This window comes from Nuphar pumila, chromosome 3 (genome assembly GCF_984573655.1).
Source record: "Nuphar pumila chromosome 3, dmNupPumi1.hap1.1, whole genome shotgun sequence".
Classification (NCBI taxonomy): Eukaryota; Viridiplantae; Streptophyta; class Magnoliopsida; order Nymphaeales; family Nymphaeaceae; genus Nuphar; species Nuphar pumila.
The window spans coordinates 130,438,203-130,456,739 of NC_143251.1; the positions used below are offsets into that span (position 1 = coordinate 130,438,203).

The window sequence follows — 18,537 nt, forward strand, 5'->3', positions numbered from 1 at the left end:
CAATTTTGTCCCGTTGCGCCAAAGTACACAACAAGCAGAACGTGGGTAACAAGTCTTCAAACAAACACACCAGCAAAAAAAAAAACTGGTTAAAAGTCTTATATATATATATATATATATTTTTTGCCGCACCCCCGCACTCGGGTTTTTTGGAAGTGCCACATCCCCGAACCCGCACCCAAGTGACATAGGTCTCTTCATAGTTTTGTAGTTATATTGGTTTTATTTCCTTCGTAGAATACATACATCATACCATTGCATTTAGTTTCGCTTATTTATTGCATACCCATTACATATAGTTTAGTTGAGTTTCATTTTTACCATCAGCAAATAAAAAGAAAAAAATATAAAATAACTTAATTTAGTTTAGTCCATTTTCTTGATTTTTGCATAGAATAATATTATTTTATTCAAATCGGTAGATTTAGCATAGAGTTTTTTGATATTTTAGTGATTTATAATTCAGTTCATGTTAGATCTAGGTTAGATTTAGTCTAGATCAAGTTTTTAATTTTCGGTATTAATTAAATTTAATTTATTTATATTTCTGAAATAGCCAATTTAGGACTTTTGAAGTTTATTTTAATTCTTTTTAATTTTTGTAAGTAAATTTGAATACTTTCTGTTTATTTTCAATATTAGGTTAGTTTAGTTATTGTTAATTCATGTTCTTGATTGTTTTTTTATTACTTGAGTTAGTTTTTATTTAATTAATAGCTTAAATTAGAAATCAGTAAATAAATAGATTAGTTATTTTTATTTTTATTATTTAAATTGAATAGATAGTTTTATTTACTATCTTTATTAGTTAGTTAAATTATTATTTACTTCCAAAAATTAATTTGTAGTACTTAGATTAGAAAATAGTCTTCTAGTTCAAATATCGTTTTTAGTTAAATAGATTAATTAGCCGATTTAGATAGTTTGTAGTTATTCTTTGTAATTAGTTATTTTAATTTCATATTTTTTTTTGGTTGCACGTTAAGTAGATCAGCAGTAGTTAGTTTTAATTTTATTAGATTAAATTAGTTTAGTATAATTAAATTAGACTAGATAAAATATATTAGCCAAATATCCTTTGCTTTAATTCAATTATCGATTTCTAGCATAGTATATATTATTATCTTAATTCATGTTTTGTTGTAGATTAATATTAGTTTAGTTTAGTTATTTAGTTTAGATTCATGTTAATTTATTAGTTTTGGTGTGCCAATTTAATATTTTGAATCTTGCAAATTAGTTGGTCTGTAAAACATTAGCCGATTCTTTATTTTATTCATGATCAATTAGTTAGGTTAGCTATTATTATTGTTTCATGTTTTACATTTTGTCAATACCGTACAGCTGAGTTAGATAAGTTAGTTTATTAAATAGATATTCTTGTTAGTTAGTTAGTTAGTTATTAAGTAGTTTAAATAATTAGTTAAAATCTTGTTATTCGGTTAGATTGATTTCTTGATTCTTTATTAATAGTTAGATCATGAAGTTAGTTTCAGCATCTTAGTTATAAATTAAATTAGTTAATTTTGTTAGTTTGTTACTTATTTTTGTTAATTAATTCTTCGTTAATTGTTAGTTTGAGTCAAGTCTTTATTTTCGGTTAGTATAGTTTTCTTGTGTTCTTAGTTAATTTGTTATTAATTTGTTACATGTTAGTTACTTTGTTCTTTTGTTTTTTAGTGAATTAGTTTGTTACATGTCATTTAGTTTGTTATATGTTAATTAGATTTTTTTTTAAATTTTTTATCAAACTAACATTAAATTTTTGTCTAGTTTTTCTTGGTTTTGTTTTCGTTTTGTGTTTTTATTTTGCAGGAAAACGGTTCGATGTGTGGTAGGCCCTCAAAAGTACCCCCGAAGAGCCCTCTGAGGTCTCCAAAAGGTCGCATCAAAAGGCCCTTCAAGCCATCAAAATGTCTCTTCAGGCCCCTCAAGGGAGCCCTTCATGAATAGGAAAGAAAGAGCATAAATCAAAGACATCAAAGGGACTAGAAGCCAGAGCATTGAAGACCCTTCTTTTATTTTAGCTTAGGATTTATTCATTTACTTATTCTGGGTTTGTAATAAGGCCTATAACTAATTATTATTTGTTTAATCTCTCCGCAGAGGGTCGTACTCTCAGTTGATTAGTGAATTAATTATTTTTACTTTTAAGACAATAAAGAGTAAATTTCTGTGAAATACAAAGTTTTCTTCCGTTCCCTGAGTTCGATCCAGACTCCACCCTAGTGTGAGCCACTTTTTATTTTCAAAAATAACTTTTAAAAATCTATTTCATAAAACTTACACCATAGGGTTTATTATCTTGATGTTCAATAGGTCTCAAGTAATTAAAGTTCCCAACACATCCTTCTCTATCGAGGAAAACCCAAGTGCTGGGAGCTTGATAGGTATAATGATCTGAATGATTGTCCTTGTAAATTTAATGGTGCTGGCAATTGATGGATCAGCAAATCATACAATTTACAATGTATAAACCCATAATCAAATACATGATGGCATAAACTCATAGGGATGCACAATATGTACCAATTGTGAAAGACATTGGTAAGCATCAATATACATGAAAAAAAAGGGATATTCAAACCCAATGCCGAATCAACTCATCAACCCAATAAAATTAAGGAAACAAAGACGAAAGCAAATGAAGTCTTTGCTACTCTAATGAAATGTGAAGCTAGAGCTGACAGGTCTACGAGGAACGAGTAATGAATTCATGAAGGTGGTCAGATGCATCAAGAAAGCAAGAGAAAGGGATTTAAAAAAAAATCACTCACAGGAAGTACAGAATAAAAACCATCAGGAATTACTCCACTAAAAACTCCAGTTGCCCACAGTACATGTGATGCTGCTAGAGGCGACAACTGATCGTGTTCATGACTACAAGTAGAATCTCTGGTACTCAAGTTTTCCTCCAGAGAACCCAAAGAAACAGACTGGAACCTTTCCATGAAACCAGGAGACGACCAGCTGGCACTAGAAGTCTCTGATTCAGATGGACCAGGGTCTCCTGTTGCTTCCTCCATCTCCTCGTGGATTGGCTATATATTAACATCTCGTCCCACCAGTCACCCCATGAGAAGCATCTCAAAGTTCATAATGATATCAACAAAAGGCTTCACAGGAAAGGCTTCTATCAGCAAAATATTGAACAATCTGGAAAAATGAAGTGGCAAAAGCAGATGTCAGTCACTGGGAAATGAAGTCGGAGTTAACTCGATGAGGGCCAAAATAAAATTATTGCAGGGCATATTATCAGGGGGTTATAACAGCAGAAAGAAAAAAATCAATCACTTTGATAATATACCAAGGACATAAAATGTACCAAGACACAGCAGAAATAAGATTATTAAGGCTCTGCAGTTCCACAAATAAACGTAAGCAACGGGCCATAAAATGCTATATTAAAACACCTATAGATCAGAATGTTAAGCAAACCTGAAAGTGTCGTGTAGTTTCATTGTTAGAAGGATGCCACAGTTTGTGCAACATAAAGATGGCCTGTAACCAATAAAAATAGTGACACAAACTAATCAGCAAAGGCTAATAAAAATGGGATGAAGAACAATGGCAAAAATAAGCAAGCAAGTAAAGCATAGATTCCATTAGTACATTCAACAACTTTAGAATTATCATCTGGTATTACAGAAAATACTTCGTATTTACAATGATATTAGTTTTACTTCCTTATCAGATCCAGATCCAGGCTGATCGGATCCAATTTCAATTTTAAAATGTCATCCTACGGACATAAGTTCATGACAACAAAACCAGATAATCACAAGAAATGTTCTGATATTGCTTCTTTGATTTGTAGCCCCTCCACTTGACTGACTTTTATCAAGTGTCAACCCTCATATTGTCCAGAGTGCCTTATGTCCACTATTTTGTCCTACAAGAGATGACAAATCCTGTTTGTTGGTCTTTTTTATTCAGTTTTACAATAGACTCACCAAAAGATTATTAATTTTCTCTGGTGGTTGATGATTACAGTGGAAAGTCCTAATATGGAAAATTTTCCCATCAGCATTGCAGAGCATGAATTACTACTCCATCCTACAATTTTTTTGGTGGCTACAACGGTACAACCTTTAGTAAAGAATGGCCTCTCTTTGCTGATATGGATGGTTAGGATAAAAGATGCATATCCAGGCAACTTGAACGACAGTCTTTAGGAAAGAAAGGCCTCTTCTGTCTGACTTTGATGATTAGATTAACAATATGCATATCCAGGCAAGTTGAATGCCAAGACTTTCGTCTATACTATAAAGTATAGCTAAGGTTATTGGGAATTCACCATGAGATTTCCCACTTTCACAATACCAGCAGGCCACACACCTTTGTTTCCAGAGTCGTTCCATCTGAATTCAGTGGCCTTTTCCACAAAATCCATAAAAAAGTCAAATTTATTCACAGTGCAGTATTGTTATCTTTGCTTTCTATTTTCTGGCTTAGCTGTGTTCCTAGCATCCTAACAGTCATTTTGATCAAACTTCAAAGCAGTCACAGATATTCCTGAGATTCTGAAAATAATGCACAATATTATCGTGATACAATGGAAAAACAACTTAAAAGTGAAAATATCAGCAGTTCTAAAAATAATGCAACAATATCACAAAATGATATTTTCCCAATATATTGTTCCTGTTTTTAAACTGCATTATTTATTCTTTTCTAAATCCCAAGATTTACTATAATATCTCAAGAAATTGCTGGGAATAGACTATAGATATTACCAAGATTAATATGTGATTCAAAACCACTGATTATGGTAAAAATTGAAGCATATGAAAATATGGCAATATACTATAGGTCTATAGCATAAGCCAATCAATCATCAGCACAAAGATAACTTACACCTTGGATCCAACATTCCTAAGTTGCTCTTCTTCTAGTTATGATTCCTTGCCTGAAGTGTAGTATTACTGCTTCGCAAGATCTATCCACCTCACTTGGATCATTTAGTTCCTCAGCCTATATGGGATTCAACCATTTCAATGTTTAACAAATCACTTGCATGCACTGAATGCATCATTACAAATTTTATGATGCCTTCTTTTTCCTAATGAATCTATTGCAACTAGCCAAATACACTATCATTTTGATTCGTTATCCCTCCAACCCTAGCTTTCTACAGTAAGGACTTCTTTCATGCTTCATTAAACATTATTCCCTAAAACGAAAATGTGAGGATTATTCCAACCATTATCTGGTTTTATTCATGAAATAGAATCTAAGTTGCTTTTTCATTTTTCCTAATTGTTACCTTGAATTTTTTCAACTAATGAGTAATGGTCATGTTCATGAAAGAGTAAAAATGGTGTGCAATCATCTCCATTGTTTATATGGCTATTCATCAGAGCTCCACAAATACCAAATAGAGACATCGTAAAATCACAAGCCCAGAAGAGTTTTCTCACTAACTTGTGGGTTCACTATCAGGTGCAGGTGGTTGTTCTCACTTCTCACTCCAATCCAGCTCATAGGCTGGATACTTCATCGGTTATCTTAGATACTGCTCTTGTCAGATATGCACATGATGCATGTTTTCCTATATATATAATAATAAAAACAATTATGAATTGTATGGGACTAGAAGGATGACCTAATAGTTTTGAAGGCATGCTCCTTTCTTCTTATCCAATTCAGTCTCTTCATTTACCAATTAGTCCTGTAGTTTTAGTCTAATGTTTGTTATAATGAACCATCTTTTTGTCCTCATTGCTTCTTCTCCCAATGTCCTGTGATTTTTTATTAGTCTCATGAATGGAGTCATGCCTCTAGTTACAACTTACAAATGCTTACACCTATATCTTTTACACCAAATTTGCTGTCTTCAATAAGTTCTCACACTTGCACACCGCTCTCATGTTTCACTTTCTCCAAATGATTTTTTTCTTATAATACATTTCTTTTCCTTCACAAAGCCTTTCTCTTAGTGCTTTGGTCAAAGCCTCATATAAACCACCAACCTAACCGCAAAGTATGATGGGATCGTAGTATGCAATAGGAGCTTTCTGCATTTAACTATACTCAAGAATGCAATGCTCCAACTTTTGTTCCTTTCATATCCAGCCTAGTTACACTATATCACATCAATTCAAAGTATCCAGCAATGAACGAACAAGCGAACATCATCCATTTGAATCAACAAGAAAATAGCAAATTTCTTCTATATATACTGGCCAAGTTAAAGCAGCATGAGGAGCCAATGCATATGCCACTAGGATTGTTGAACGTGCATTTTTATGGAAAAGAAAAAAGGAACTAACTAAAATCATGTGCGAAATACATAATCATGAGAGCCCATTCAAACCAAACCCAATGTAAAATGTTGCCAATTGCGCTTGAAACTTTGCAGACATGTAAGATTGAAATGTTAGAAAAGTTTTAAAATATAAAATCCTTTTTAGTTTTGTTTCCCAGCAAAAGTGCTTTGAAAATGTTTAGTCCCATATCTAAGAGAGAAGTTTTTCAAGTGGTTTAAATAGAGGGTTTGTTATCTATTATTTACTTTGGTAAGCCTTGAGTCTTTAGGTGGCTTGCGGACGTTGCTGCGCATCGTGCAGCAACGGATGCGCTTGAGGCGCAATGTGGCGTTTTGATGGCGCACTTCGCACGCTCGCAGCGGTGCGAGGTGCATATGAGGCACAAATGTCCATTTTATCTTTTCGGTTTTGAGATGTCTGACAGTTTGAAAGGTTTTAATTGCATTTATATTGAGTTTATGGTGCATTGTGGCTGTTGGACGGTTTTAAAGGCCTTTAATCTACAGTCAAAGGTGGATGACCGTTTAGAGACCTTTTCAAATCGTCAGATTTATGGCATTTAATCTCATTTATCGCAAAACATTTTGGCCTTACTAGAAGTCTATAAATCTCTTTGTTTTCTCATCTTTTGACATACGAATTTCTGACTCTCCAGTTTTCTCCTTTCTTTCTTCCTGATTTGGCTTGCAGAGTTCAAGTGTGGGGAGAGGTCATATGTTCTTGCGAATCAGTGACTCTCAGAGGTTCAAGCCTAATTGTATCCTAGGAGTCGCAACAAACCCCTTTTTTTGAAACCTTCATGGTGGCAGCAAATAAAGACTGGTACCTGGATACTGGAAGCACTGTTCATGTGGCAAACGACAGAAACTTGTTAAGTCATATGAAGTAGTGGGGGAGGGATATAATCTCTTTATGGGGAAACTCTTCATCAACTAAAGTGCTGAGAAAAGGGAGTGTGGAAATTAATTTCACCTCCGGGAAAATCCTAACACTTGAGAATATCCACTATGCTCCAGAAGTTCAAAAAAATTTAATCTCTGCAGATCTACTATCACGAAATGGTTTTAAGATTGTTATTGAGTTTGGGATTGTAATTGTGACCAAAGGAAAAATCATTGTAGGAAAAGAGTTTGACACTGGTGGTATGTTCAAGATGAGCATAAATGAAGCTATTACTTCTGTTTATATGGTTGACTCCTATTTTCTTTAGCATTCACGATTAGGACATATAAATGCTCGTTGCATTCATAATATGAATAACTTTAGTCTTCTTCCTTGTCATGTTAGAATAGAACATAATCATAAGTGTGAGACATGCATTCAAACCAAGCTAACTAGACTCTCATTTCCCAGTGTAGAAAAGAATTATAAAATGTTTGAATTAGTAAATTTTGATGTGTATACGATGGATAATGTTTTGAGTCGTGGCGGCAATAGGTACTTTATTACTTTTATAGATGACTATTCAAAATTCTATTATGTTTATTTGATGAAACATAAATCTGAAGCATTTTCAAAATTTCTCCTTTATTTTGCTGAAGTACAAAATAAATTTAAAACAAAGATTGTACATTTAAGAACAGATAGAGTGAATACTTAGGTGGAGAATTTGATAAATTCTGTGAAGATAATGGTATTATCCATCAAACATCAGCTCCTAGAACTCCTAAACAGAATGGAGTAGCAGAAAGAAAAAACAAAACACTTGTAGAAATGATGAATGTTATGCTTCTTAATACAGGTTGGCATTCTAACTTATGGGGAGAGGCTATACTTTCTGCTTGTTATATTCTTAACCGAGTTCCTTATTCCAAATCTGAAAAATCACCTTATGAATTGTGCTTTGATAAGAAACCTAATCTTAGTTATTTTCGTGTTTGAGGTTGTTTAGCATATGTAAAAATTCCAGAAAATAAAAGAAAGAAGGTTGCACCTAAAGCATTTAAATATGCATTTGTTGGGTATGCTGAACATAGTAAAGCGTATAGATTTCTGGACATTGTTAATGATGTTATTGTAGAATCTAGAGATGCATCTTTCATATAACATAAAAATGCATCTGATTTTCTTCTTGATGGCAGTCATATTATAGTAGATGAACATCCTGTTAATGACATAATTGAATATTCTGATGATTGTACTGTTGAACCAAAAACTGAAGTTAGACACAGTAAACGAATTAGAAAACCAACTAATTTTGGTTGTCTTTTATACATTTCTAATTGAGAATGATCATGTGTCCTTTCGAAAGGCAATGTCTTCTCAAGAAGTTGCCTTATAGAGAGAAGTTGTAAATGATGAAATTGAATCCATTATATCTAATAATGTTTGAAAATTAGTTGATTTAGTTGTTGGTTGCAAAACTATTGGATGCAAATGGATTTTCAAAAAGAAATTAAAAGCTGATGGTACAATCGATAAATGTAAAGCTCTATTGGTTGCAAAAGGTTTTAAACAAAAAGAAGGTATTGATTATTTTGATAATCTTGCTCCTATAACCAAAATATCTATTATTAGAATTTTAATTGTCATGGCCGCCATATATAAGCTTCAAATCCATCAAATGGACGTGAAAACAGCCTTTTTGAATGGAGAATTAGATGAAGAGATATATATGGAGCAACGTGAAGGTTTTGTAGTGCTAGGGCAAAAGCGCAAAGTTTGTAAACTTGAGAAATCCTTATATGGATTAAAGCAAGCCCCTAAGCAATGGCATGAAAAATTTGATAGTTCTCTGGTACATAATGGTTTTAAAATACATGATGCTGATAAGTGTGTCTACAGTAAAGGAGATTGTAACTCAATTATTATTATTTGTTTATATGTTGATATGCTTATTTTGGGTTCCAATAGTGAATGCATAAATCAAACAAAAAGATTTTTATCTTCCATATTTTGTATGAAAGATTTGGGTGTTGCAGATGTTATTTTAGGAATCAAAATTATAATAAATGATAATGGCTTTGCATTATGTCAATCACATTTTATTGAAAAAATTCTTACAAAATATGGATATATTAATAGTTCACCGACATGCACACCATATGATCCAAATATGAAATTAACTTCAAATGTTGGTGCAAGTGTTCAACAATTAAAATATGTCAGTGTTGTAGGTAGTCTTATGTATGCAATGAATTGCACAAGGCCTGATATTGCCTATGCAATGAGTAAAGTGCGTAGATATACTAATAATCCTCGTCATCAACATTGGAATGCAGTGAACAAGATACTTAGATATCTTAAGCATACTTTAGACTACAGAATCCACAATACCGAGTTTCTACTATTATTGAAGGATATAGTGATGCAAGTTGGAATACCGACTTTGAAGATTCCAAGTCTACGAGTGGTTAGGTTTTTACCCTTGGTGGAGGAGCAGTTGCATGGGGGTCTAAAAAACAAACCTGTATAACTCATTCTACAATGAAATCTGAGTTTATTGCTTTGGCATCTGCTTGTAGAGAAGCTGAATGGCTTAAGAATATGCTAGTGGATATTTCACTAGGTGAGAAGCATGTACCTGCTATTTCAATGTTTTGTGATAGCCAATCAGCTATATGTAAAGCAGGTAATATGAAATACAATGGGAAGTCTAGACATATTAGTCTAAGACACAATTTTATAAGACAAATGATTGATGACAATATTATATCATTGAAATATGTGAAGTCATGTCAAAATTTGGCAGACTTATTTACGAAAGGCCTTTCGAGAAATGTCATCAATAAAACATCAAGGGGAATGAGAATTAAGCCAATTAAGTCATCACCTAAGGATACCCAACCTAGAGCGTTGGAGATCACACGTGCCTAGGTTCAATGGGAAACGAATTGGTGAATGACAGATATTGAGCATATTTATGTGAACCCATTATTGATGTTTGCTCATGAGTTGTAACTAATGTGAGGATTGAGCTAATAGCTTTTAATGAGTTTGTCGGCCTTAAGGCTAGGGTGTGTGTTACAGTCCACCTAGACAAACTCACCTATGTGAGTGTAGAAGTGTGAGCCGCTTCGTATGAGATTTGGCAATTCTCTAGAGCACTCATGAATCCAGGGAAGCACAAGGCTCAAAATGTGCCAACATGAAATCCACACAATTGAAATTTTTGGAAACCTATGTATGATTGAAAACTCGTTAACAATATAAGGAGCTAGGTTCAAGGTAAGTCCACTTAGCACCTTGGTTAATTTAGGTTTTCTTTCAATAAGTGGGGGTTCAAGTCTTACAGACACTCTCACTGATGCATAAGTTTCTATGCAAGCTAAGTACATTTTAAAACTAGTGGGGGATTGTTAGAAAAGTTTTAAAATATAAAATCCTTTTTAGTTTTGTTTCCCACCAAAAGTGCTTTGAAAATGTTTAGTCCCATATCTAAGAGAGAAAAGTTTTTCAAGTGGTTTAAATAGAGGGTTTGTTATCTATTTTTTACTTTGGTAAGCCTTGAGTCTTTAGGTGGCTTGCGGACGTTATTGGGCATCGTGCAGCAACGGACGCGTTGTTAAAAGTCGCGTTTATATCGAACCTGATCTTCAACAGAGAAAAAAATAAGAGAAGAAAAAAGGTAGAAGAAGAGGGAAAACTCGATGTTGATGGGGCTGCACAGGTTCACGATACCACAACACATTATCGTGGCCCTGGTATATTGTATTTAACATTAGGTATAAGTTTACAAGGTACAAAATTATTATAACAACTTACAATATTTACATTCGTGCCACAATAAGCACGTCAATGCATTGGGCAATCCCAGTTTGGGTCTGGGTCAAACCGAAACTGGGTCCAGCACTACACGATACTTAATACCCTCCCTCAAGTTGTGCATGGTCTTGAACCATGGACAACTTGTTCTTCAAGAACCAAAATCTGTTTTTCGTCAAACCCTTTGTAAATAGATCTGCCACCTGGTCTTCTGTAGGAATGAAATGAGGCTCAATCACTTTGTCTTCAACCTTCTGTCGAATAAAATGTTGATCTATCTCAATGTGTTTTGTCTTACTGTGGAAAATAGGATTAAAGGATATATTAATGGCACTTTGATTGTCACACAATAAGATAGATTTGGAGATTTGTTCCTCCAATTCATTCAACAAATGTCTTGTCCAAGTAGCTTTAGCAGTTGCAGCAGCCATTGATCGATATTCAGCCTCAGTGCTTGATCTAGCCACTGCTTTTTGTTTTCTACTGCTCCAGGATATTAAGTTTTCCCCAAGAAAGATGTAATATCCGGAAACCGACCTCCTTTCATCAGGATCTCCTGCCCAGTCCGCATCACTGTAGATCGTGACATCATGCATGCTTCCTCTTTTCCAACTTTTCTGATACACCAACCCATCTCCAATGGTACCTTTTAAGTATCTCAATATTCTTTTGACTGCATCCATATGCCCTGTTCGTGGTTCATGCATGAACTGCGACACTTGATTAACAGAATAAACAATGTCAGGGCGAGTAAAGGTAAAATATTGAAACATACCAACTACACTTCGATATCTTGTAGGGTCGGGGTACAACTCTCCATCCTGTGAACTGAGCTTTTGATGTAAGACACTCGGTGTAGACAAAGGCTTGCAATCTTGCATGCCAAATTTCTTCAATAAATCTAGTGTGTATTTATATTGTGTCAAGGTCAGGTAGCTATCCTTTCTGTCTACCTCGACACCAAGGAAATAACGCAAATCTCCCAAATCTTTCAACTTAAACCTTTGATTTAATAGCCCTTTTATTTCTTCAATGTGATTCATAGAATTCCCTGTAACTATAATATCATCAACATATATCAACAACAATGAGGTTATGCCTTTATCCTTGAAGATAAACAATGAATGGTCTAAGAGAGATCTACAGAACCCATGCCTTTGTATTTCTAAGGAGAAACTCTCAAACCACGAACGTGAGGCCTGCTTCAAACCATATATGGCTTTTTTTAGTCTGCATACATATGTGCTTGGGTCTCCCTGAGCATATCCTGGAGGTTGTTCCATGTAAACTTCTTCCTTCAAGTCTCCATGGAGAAACGCATTTTTGACATTTAATTGACTTAATGTTCATCCATGTTTGACGGCTAAAGACAATATAATTCTTATTGCCCCCATTTTGACCACATGACTGAAAGTCTCATTATAGTCCTGACCATATTCCTGTGTAAACCCCTTTGCAACAAGTCTTGCTTTGTATCGTTCTATAATACCATCGGGTTTATACTTGATTTTATAAACCCACTTGGAATCAACAACATTTTTGTTAGGAGGTCTGGTAACAATTTCCCATGTATGGCATTCATGAAGTGCTTCCACTTCTTCATTCATGGCCTCAATCCATTTGCTTGATTTCACAGCATGATGAAACCCTATGGGTTCATCATGCTTATCAACCTGAGACAGAAAAAGTTGAAGATCCATAGAAAAATTATTGTAACTGACCCACCTGTCAATAGGATGTCGGACTCTATTTGAACTCCTCCGATTTTCAACAGGCACATAAGTATCTGATCCAGTGTGAGGAGCAGGGGGAGCACCTTTTTCTCTTCGCGCATACACATACCCTTTAAATTTGCCAATAGGGTGCGATTGTGAGCCTGCCCCTTCTTCAGTGTGTGAAGCTCCACCGTCCTGATCACCAAATTGAGGTAAGCATGCTTGACCTGAGTCAATATCATTTTGGTCAGCCGAATTAGTTTCTTGAGTAAACTAAGGTGAGCAGTCACCATAAGCATCTGCGAATAACTCTGCATTCATCCATGGATGGTAAACTTCTTCTCTGGGAATTCTTTGACAGGTATTAAAAGATACATCTCCAAGATTATTCTCGTCAAACACAACATACCTGGAAATCTTAACACGCTTAGTCATAGGGTCATAACACCAATAACCTTTATAATCATCAGCATATCCCACAAATTGGTTGGAATTTATTCCTGAGAAAATCATCAATATGAACATAACAAATGCATCCAAACACACGCAGAGCATTATAATCGGGTTGAATGCCGAAAAGAGAAGAGAACGGTGAACTATTTTGCAAAACTGTCATAGGTAGACGATTTATAACATAGACAGCTGAATGAAATGCTTTTGTCCACAAACTACTGTCGTGCATCATGCTCATGGCCGTTTCAACAATATGTCTATGCTTTCTCTTAGCAAGCCCATTTTGTTGTGGCGTATGTGAACAAGACACTCTACACTTTATGCCATTACTTTGGAGAAAATTAGTAAAATCCTTTGATGTATACTCACCACCTCCATCACAATGAAAATGCATAATATTGGTAGAGAAATGGTTTCGAACAAAGGCATGAAAGTTGCGAAATATGGCAAAAGTTTCAGACTTATGCTTCATAAAGAATATCCAAGTATAACAAGAGTAGCTGTCAATAAAAATGAGATAATATATGTTGCTAGAAGAATAGCATACGGGCGCAGGACCCCAAACATCTGAGTAGACAATTTCAAAGGATCTTGAAGTTCTTTTATTTATAGAATCAAAAGGAAGTACATGACTCTTATGCATCTGACAACTGAGACACTTTTTATTACTGTTCTCAGGAGTTAAACTTTATTTAGAAATTAATTTGCTTGATACAAGTTTCTCAAGAAAAGAATAACTACAATGACCAAGATGATCATGCCAAAGACTTGGCTTATTACATTTGGAAAGACTAAAAATAGACTCAGGACCTGACTTAGATGACTCAAATTGAAAAGACTTAGACTTCAAGACGGAACTGGTACGCGCAAGTGGATCTTCCTTGAAGATGTACATATTTCCTTTTTGCTCCCCTTCAGCGAATGTCTCCCTCGCTTGAAGATCCTTGACATACACAGAAGAGGGAGTGAATTCAACATAAGAATGTATATCATCAACAAGTTTAGACACAGAGACGATGTTCTTTTTTATGTTAGGAGCATGAACAACATTTGACAAATTGAGAAACGATTTTGACAGAGGAATGATTGCATTACCAATGTGAGAAATGTGATGGTCAGATCCATCTCCAGTAACAATACTATTTTTACCAAAGGAACAGAGTTCGAAAGCTTACCACCATCGCATGTAACATGGGTAGCTGCTCCTGAATCAACATACCATAATCCTTGACCATTCTGTTTCAAATTTAACCCAGACAATGCTGTCAGCAAAAGTTGTTTCACCTCCCCATCAAACTTGATAACATTATCTTGCTTCTTGCTCTCAGTGTTTTGCAATTTGCCATTATTTTGAGGATTAAACCAGCAATGTGCCTTAATATGTCCCTTTTTATTGCACAGGTAACATGTTGGGACAATTCTTTGAGTTTGATTCTTCGCATTAGAGTTGAATGGTATATTAGGTGTGGGAAGCAAACCTGGACCTGTAAATCTACCACGACCTCTTCCTCCTCTGAAGCCATTTCCTCCACGACCACGACCAAAAGAGAACACAGTGGTTAAAACATCTTGGGAGTCAGATTGAGCACCAGAATCTTCAGCGATGCCTTTCAATAACATTTCGTATTGCAGAAGTTTTGCCCGGAGGTCTTCAAATGTGGGAAGCACGGGCAAGCACAACAGTGATGTCACCAATACATGATAATCTGGGCCTAAACCATTCAATGTATGTGGCACTTTATCCTTGTCCGACACTTCACATCCAATAATGGCTAGTTGATCTGTAATAGTTTTCATCTTATTCAAGTAATCCATGATAGATAGACTGCCTTTCTTAAGAAGCTGGAATTCACGCTTGAGAAATAAAACCCTTGCTTCAAATATCTGAGAGTATGTCTGTGTCAATCTATTCCACAATTCCATTGATGTGCAGTCGTCGGGAATAGCAACTAATACCTCCTGAGACAAAGTAGATATGATGTAGGCAATTAATTCCTGATCCTTTCTCATCCAAGAGACATAATCTGAGTTGCGAACAAACTTGGTAGATGCAGCCCCTTGTGTGTCTGTTTCTTCTTTTGCGATGAACTCTGGTGGGGCAGGTATTGATCCATCCAGGTGACCAAAGAGATCTTGGCTCCTGATAAAGGGAACTATTTGTCTTTTCCAAGTCAGGAAATTAGAATTATTTAATTTTTCAGAAACGAGTTGGCTAAGGAAGTTTGATGACAAACCGGACTGGGTTGAAGAAGAGTCCATGATTATGGGACACGTAAATATAAGATAGAAAACATTCTAAGAGAAGGTTAACAAAAAGATTAATCAAACTGCAAGATAACGTGACTGTCTAAGTTCAGCCCAGAAGAAAACTGATTATAACTGAATTCGGATCTTTTTTTTTAAACAGATATCAGATCACGTAAATGTGCAGAATATTAATCTGATGTTAATGAATCAAGCCACTTGACCGTGCCGTGTTTGACTAACATGAACCAAGATCACGATGAATCAGCGCCAATTTTTGAAATAAGGTGACACAGTAACAAATTCTAAGGGGGAGTCACGAGTATTGATTCTAAAAGAAGAATCACGAGGAAGAGATGAGTTACGATTAGGGTTTCAAAGTAGAAAACAGAATTTTTGAGTTTGTCACAAATAGGGTTTCGACCGAGCTTTAAATGGGAAACACGTGTTTCGGATGAAAACACGAGAAAAGATTTAAGAGAGGATAGATACGAGAAAAGAAATCGTGTTTTTGGAAGATAACACGATGGTGTAGGTTGCGGAAGAGGGAAAATATCGAAAACAGAATGAGAGAAGAATATTTTCCTGACCAAAGCAGATTTTCTCCATGGTCGTACCTTTGGGAGTAATATCGAGCCCTAGATTCGAAGTCTCGTACCTTTGGGAGCAATACCGAGCCCTAGATCGAACTTGGCTCTGATACTATGTTAGAAGTCATGTTTGCATCGAACCTAATCTTCAACAGAGAAAAAAATAAGAGAAGAAGAAAAGTAGAAGAAGAGGGAAAACTCGATGTTGATGGGGCTGCACAGGTTCACGATACCACAACACATTATCGTGGCCCTGGTATATTGTATTTAACATTAGGTATAAGTTTACAAGGTACAAAATTATTATAACTTACAATATTTACATTTGTGCCACAATAAGCATGTCAATGCATTGGGCAATCCCAGTTTGGGTCTGGATCAAAGCCAAACTGGGTCCAGCACTACATGATACTTAATACGCGTCGTTCGCGCACACGCGCGTGCGTGTGTGCACAAGGGCACTTGAGGCGCAATGTGGAGTTTTGATAGCACACTTTGCACGCTCACAGCGGTGCGAGGTGCATATGAGGCGCAAATGTCCATTTTATCTTTTCGGTTTTGAGATGTCTGACAGTTTGAAAGGTTTTAATTGCATTTATATTGAGTTTATGGTGCATTGTGGTTGTTGGACGGTTTTAAAGGCCTTTAATCTACAGTTAAAGGTGGGTGACCATTTAGGGACCTTTTCAAATCGTCAGATTTATGGCATTTAATCTCATTTATCGCAAAACATTTTGGCCTTACTAGAAGTTTATAAATCTCTTTGTTTTCTCATCTTTTGACATATGAATTTCTGACTCTCCAGTTTTCTCCTTTCTTTCTTCTTGATTTGGCTTGCAGAGTTCAAGTGTGGGGAGAGGTTATCTGTTCTTGCGAAGCAGTGACTCTCTGAGGTTCAAGCCTAGTTGTATCCTGGAAACTCAATCGCAACAAACCCCTTTTTCGTGTCTTTGGAATTCCCGGAGTGGGGCGATTGAAGTTCTAAAGATAGCGATCTGAAGAACGTACCTCTAGGCTTGAGCTCTCCATTTCCTTAAATCCTTTTTGTCACATGTTTGCACTAACATGAAACTATGATGAATGCCCAAGGATCAGAGCTTCACTGTTTAATCCTATCCCTGTGCATTTCTGTAACAATTTTTGTATCTGAATTCCAATTAACAGTCAGAAACGTATGCCATTGTACCCTAAAATCGAGTGCCACAGGTTATCAGCATAATTTATCAACTAACTCGCATGTAATCCCAAATATCGCCATGAACATCGCCAGACAATAGAATGCACAATTCAAAGCCCTCAAAACGCATCTCCGCATGATCTCAACGGAAAATTTACACACTAGGACCAGTCTGTTGAAGCCGAAACAAGGACCAACAGCAAGAAAGACGAGCAAAAGTCCCAAATCCAAAAAAAAAGATCCACAACGCTCTCATTAAGGCAATGTTTGGGAGCCCTGCAATTGGATGGAAACACGGTTTCAGTGTGTTGCCAAAATATCGGTTTGCCAATGTGTGATGTTGAGAGATGGAGTTGCCAAAAACATCCTCTCGTGAAAAGTGTTGGAATATGGTGTTGAGCCTGCCAACACCAGTCCCAACGCATTGTTTCAGCAACGCCACTGCTCCCAAATAGCAAGAAAGTATGAGAGCATGGCGGAAACCACGGCACAGCCTCCGATTCAAGGCTCCCAAACATAGCCTAAATCGATAATGGAAAAAAAAAAAACGACGCAAGTCCTAAAAGAGCAACAACCGAAACAGTGCGCATCGAATCGGAAAAAAGATCAGGCATTTCCCAGAGAAAACTTGCAAAATTCCGCTCGTGAATCAGAAAACTCCGACCGTACTCCGATCCGAAAACTCGGCGCAGGGACGAACTCCGACGACGCCAAACGAAATTCATCAAGAAAACGGAAACTAAACCCGTACCTTCAGATCTGAGCATGAGAAACTCCGCCCACGTTCTTGATCGATCGATCGATCGAATTCGAGAGGGAGAAGCGTTCAAGACAACGAGCCGAAGAGAAGGCACACGAGACTTACAAGGAAGATCTCTCCCTTTCTTCTGCAACGACGAGAGAGAGAAGGAAGAGCGGAGGCGGAGAGAGAGGAGAAGACGTGTGTGTGGCATTTTGGGATTTGGCAGTATTTATTGCGAAATCTTTAAAGAAAAGAGGGCGGGGGGGAAATAAAACAAATTGAAATAAAACCAAACAGAAGAACCGAAAGTTCGACCTTCAAAACACTATCAAAAATAAATCCTATTGTGTTTTGCTGCCGCGTTTAAACAAATAATTTTTCTTTCCAAAAATCCCTCAATATTTTTACTCAACTTCAAATATACCCCAAAACTCGCAGAGATAAAAAGTGGCCTTGATATTTGTGTAAGTTCCATTGTTAAGGACCAGGGTGCCGTGAAATGCGTTCTCGCGCCCGTCACGTGTACTGTGAGGGGTGTGATGTGAAGAGGGAGAGAGAGAGCCTTCACTCCCCCGACAGCCAGCTGGATCCATCGGTCGTTCACCAACGCCTCTCGAGGTGAGGGGGTGAAAAAGTTTTTAAA

The 18,537-nt window shown here is 36.1% G+C and overlaps 1 protein-coding gene across 1 annotated transcript in view; it reads right to left on the reverse strand.

Moving 5' to 3' along the window:
• The window catches only part of LOC149843818 (serine/threonine-protein kinase EDR1-like), a 146,949-nt gene extending 128,855 nt beyond the window's left edge, over positions 1 to 18,094 (reverse strand). Inside the window, exons 1-3 of the mRNA XM_090000078.1 lie at positions 17,904 to 18,094; positions 3,439 to 3,501; positions 2,778 to 3,156 (exon numbers count right to left, since the gene is read on the reverse strand). Of these exons, the coding sequence (XP_089856204.1) occupies positions 2,778 to 3,026 (249 nt within the window). The 5' untranslated portion in view covers positions 3,027 to 3,156; positions 3,439 to 3,501; positions 17,904 to 18,094. The remainder of the gene's footprint in view (positions 1 to 2,777; positions 3,157 to 3,438; positions 3,502 to 17,903) is intronic.
• Between the last annotated feature and the right edge of the window lie 443 nt (positions 18,095 to 18,537).